This window comes from Triticum aestivum, chromosome 3A, assembly GCF_018294505.1.
Source record: "Triticum aestivum cultivar Chinese Spring chromosome 3A, IWGSC CS RefSeq v2.1, whole genome shotgun sequence".
NCBI lineage: Eukaryota > Viridiplantae > Streptophyta > Magnoliopsida > Poales > Poaceae > Triticum > Triticum aestivum.
Window position 1 is genome coordinate 125315961 of NC_057800.1, and position 4024 is coordinate 125319984.

Sequence of the window (4024 nt, forward strand, 5' to 3'; positions counted from 1 at the left end):
GATCATGTCATTAAACATGGACGGGCGCGGCAACGCGCGCCATCATGGTCTAGTTGTTTACATATTATGATTATATGTTGTTTTTTATGGCTATGGGCTGCTCAAATTGATGCTTTGCAATTGTGTGCATTTTTACCCGCGGGCACCCATTTATGATGCTGGGTTACGGGTACATGAAAAAACTATCCCCAATGCTGGTATGAATATGAGTGATGGGTATGTTTAAGAAAGACAGATAAGGGTATGGTGTGACTCCACCCCTCCCAAACCCAACGGATGCCATTGGGTACAACCATTGTTCCATTGGTCCCAATCTCAGAGAGTGAAATCATGATGACGCATCTCATTTATAATCGTTTATTATTGTTCCAACTTCTTTCTGTTTGTCCTTTTGAAGTTTTTCTTTCTGATTATTGTTACTTGTTTAGCGGTCGTATAAAGTAGGCTGCATCACATTTGCCATTGTTTTACTATCACGCTAGGATAGTCTAACAGATCAATGGATCAGCTTCTCACGAGTTCGTCCGTCGCGCCAAAGCCGGCGATGCCAGGGCGCCGGCACCGGAGACAAACGACCCCTTCACGCAAACCTCGTCGGAATGGTCAGAGACAATGCCATAACCGCTGCTGGTCACGTTCCGGGAGTAGCACCCGTCGGTCGCCTCGTACCTGTAGATCTGCCTCGTGCCCGACGACACCCCGACCACGTCCCCTTCTTCGTCCATGTCCACATCCACCGCGCATTCCTGCGCGTTGCTCAGCGACCGAGACCAGAACCCCGCGCGGCCGGCGGCGACCCTCTCCTCGGCGAACCCCAGCCGGACGTCCCTCGCCACCGTGTACGAGCCGTTGAACTCCTCGTTCACCACGCCCACGAACACGTCGAGCCGGAAGCTCTGTTGCGCCACTTGCGAGTATGCGATGCCGCCGCGGTCACTGACGTGTACGCCGGAGTACGCTTCGGTCGTCTGGTTCACCACCTGCTGGCTGTCGCCCTGGACCTCGTTCGTGTTGTCGTAGCTGAGCCTCTGCGTCCACGTCGCCGTGATCTTGCCGTAGGACGGCGTTTGCACCCACCCCGTGGCAGAGATGCGCCGGAACGCCGTCGTGTAGTAGAACTCGGTGCCGGGGCCGTCGGGCCGGAACGCCGTGGTGGTGTCCAGCGGTGGCGCGTCGTAGCTGGTGATGCCCGCCGTCGTCGGCGCTCCCCTGGGGTCCAGCCAGAGGTGGAGGTTGGCGTCGATGAGCCACGAGTCCTGGGCGTTGGTCACTGACAGGTCGAACTTGTGCGCCTTGCCGTCCAGCAATTTTTCCAAGAACGGCGTGATCTCGATATCGTAGGACGGGAGACTGAACGAGCCGATCCCCGTGATCGGGCGCCAGAGGAGGGGGTTAATGCCGCCGGTGTAGATGACAGGGAACGGCCAGACGGCGCCGACGAGATCGCCGTCGATGCTGACGGTGACCTCGCGGAACGGGCCGTGGCTGTTGATCGTGTTGGTGTACCAGAACTCGTCGTGGGCGTGGTACGAGAGGTACACCTCGAGGACGGCACGGTAGGCGTTGGTCGGCACGGCAAGGCTCGCTGACCCGACGTCCTCGCCGTTCTGGATCTGGAACCACAGGCCGTCGTTCAGCGAGAGGCTCTGCGAGACGGGGACGATGACGTCGGCGGGGCCCAGCCCGGGCTGCGGAGGCTGCGGCGGGTGGCGGAAGTAGAGGTGGAGCGTGAGGTTGGCGTGGTACACGCCGGTGTACTGCTCGTCGACGACGTTGCCGAGGTAGACGGAGAGGGTGGAGGGGTTGCGGGCGGCGAGGAGGGACGCGTACTTGGTGACATCCTTGGACACGGACCACTCGATGCCGTTTCTCCGTGGCTCCGCCGTGCAGCCGCGGAGGAGCTCGGCGCCGCCGAGCCAGACTCCGAAGATGCGGTCGTACTGGACGCCCCGGCAGGCGGATCGCCACTCGAGAACGGCAAGGGAAATCAGCGAGGCGTGTCCGCCCGCGGCGGCGAGGCACGGCGGCGGGGAGTAGGCGGCCGTGACCGGGGGCTTGGTGTAGGTGTAAGCGAAGGAGTGTGAGAGAAGCACGGTGGAGCATGGGCCGAAGCTTCCCGGCGGTGGCCGGTGCGGCCGGTCCACCTCGAAGAAGGTGGTGGGCTGGTCCGGCGGAGGCGGCGCGCGCTCCTCGATCGCGGCAACCTCGGAGGCTGAGAGACGGAGCTTGTGAAGCGAAGCCATGGAGATCGGAAGGGAAGTGATGGCTAGCAGGAGGAAGAGGACAGCGTGCACGAAGGGCTCGGCCATGGTCGATTGAGAGTGGAGAGGCATGCAGTGTGCTTGCGCATGGCGCGCTTCGTGGATGGAGAATTTAAAAGGCTGAGAGTGGAGGGAGGGAATTTTAAATTTTTGGGAAGAGTAGAAGGGAAGTAGAGCATATTTTTTGCAGGGACCATGTAATGATCTTATTCCCTCCAGGGTTGCATTGCAAGCTTGAGTACAGCGACGGCTAGCCCGATCGATCGATGCAGGGCCGGACGAGGGCAATGAAATGATCTACTCGTCCGGCCGGGCTTACTTTTATCTAAATGATCTAGTTTGGATTGCAAGTTTACCTTGATATAGATATACCAGCTTTGGCAGGTCAAAGTAAATTCGAAATTAGTTCCACCACGAAGAGGATTCTATACTTCTACGTATTACTGTTCGACAACTGGATAATGGCATCTCCGATGGCGTCCCGCAAATTTCCTTCCATATCCGTTCATGGACACGGGGCCAGTCAGTGGACACAGATGCGGAAAGCGGCCGTTCAATCATAGCCGCATACATTTAAAATTCTTTTTCTATAAATCGAATGAAATTCATGCAAACATGACCGAATTTCATATAAACATGATAGATTTCATACAAACATGACGGATTTTCATTACATTTCGAACATTTAGAACAAAAAACAATGACCCGACCCTAAAGCTATCCTACGGTGGCGCGTCCAAGCCCGTTTCATCCTCCATCGCCGTCTCTGAGCACCGGCGATAAGACCGATGAAGTGAAGGTGCGGTCTCCCGCGAGAAAGAGTAGAACACGGGAGACGAACCGGTTCACATGGGACACAAGGCTCTGTCGCCTCCCGTTGGCTACTCATCCTTGGAGGAATCTGCGACCTGTCCGTTACCGGTGGACGTGAGGTCCATGATGGAAATGGTGGTGCCGGCACTGTTGTCATCCTACCGGGCCACCTGATGATTCGTCGGCGGCGCCTAGGAGGTGTAGCTAGCGTTGTTCTCCTCCGCGATCGCCTCGGTGGCAGCCGCTTCCTGGTAAGCGGCGTCTTGAGCGCGGATTGGATTGTATATGGCACGCTGCTCCATGATGAAGTTGGGGTTCGCCACCCCTCCTCGCTCACACGCTCGCCGTAGATTTGACCCTCCGCCAGCTAGTGCTGCTCTAGGAGAAACATGTTGTACCGATGTTCCTCCTGCGCCTGTTGGAACGCCGACAAAGGCACCGACGTAGGCTGCACCTCCACCATGGCGGTGTTGCAGTGCGCCTATGCCTGCTCCACAGGGTGAAGCCGGCATGCACAGGAGGCGCGAGAGTCGGGGCGGTGTCGTCGGAGCCCATCTCCATTGTGGTGTCGTCCTCATCGTTGGAGACATCAGCAAGCTTTTTTATGTGAATTAAAGAAAAACAGAAAAGAAAGCTAGATGGGTCGACCCAGCGCGGGAGGTGGGGTGTGCGCCCGCTAAATAGGAATTCGGTTGCCCACACCACATAGTTACATGCTAAGTACGAAATAACATGTGGTTGGATGATTAGGAGGACAGTGGTATCCTCCGTTTACCAAAGTACAAGTCCTAAGCTTGACAGTGGTGTTCGCATTTTTCTGAATTTATTTCAGGCCTTTCAACGATAGGGTGAGTGTATGTGCGTATCTATGAGCGTCTGCGTCTATACTGTGTTAAAAAAAAGTTACATTCTATGCTATTTTTTGTTTTCCTATTTTGTCCATTTTATTA

The 4024-nt window shown here is 56.0% G+C and overlaps 1 protein-coding gene across 1 annotated transcript; it reads right to left on the reverse strand.

Annotated features, from left to right (window-relative positions):
* Positions 1–200: 200 nt before the first annotated feature.
* On the reverse strand, positions 201–2331 carry LOC123058115 (peptide-N4-(N-acetyl-beta-glucosaminyl)asparagine amidase A-like). Its single transcript, XM_044480938.1, has one exon. It carries the CDS (start codon positions 2307–2309, stop codon positions 513–515), a length of 1797 nt encoding a protein of 598 aa, XP_044336873.1. The 5' UTR covers positions 2310–2331; the 3' UTR covers positions 201–512.
* Between the last annotated feature and the right edge of the window lie 1693 nt (positions 2332–4024).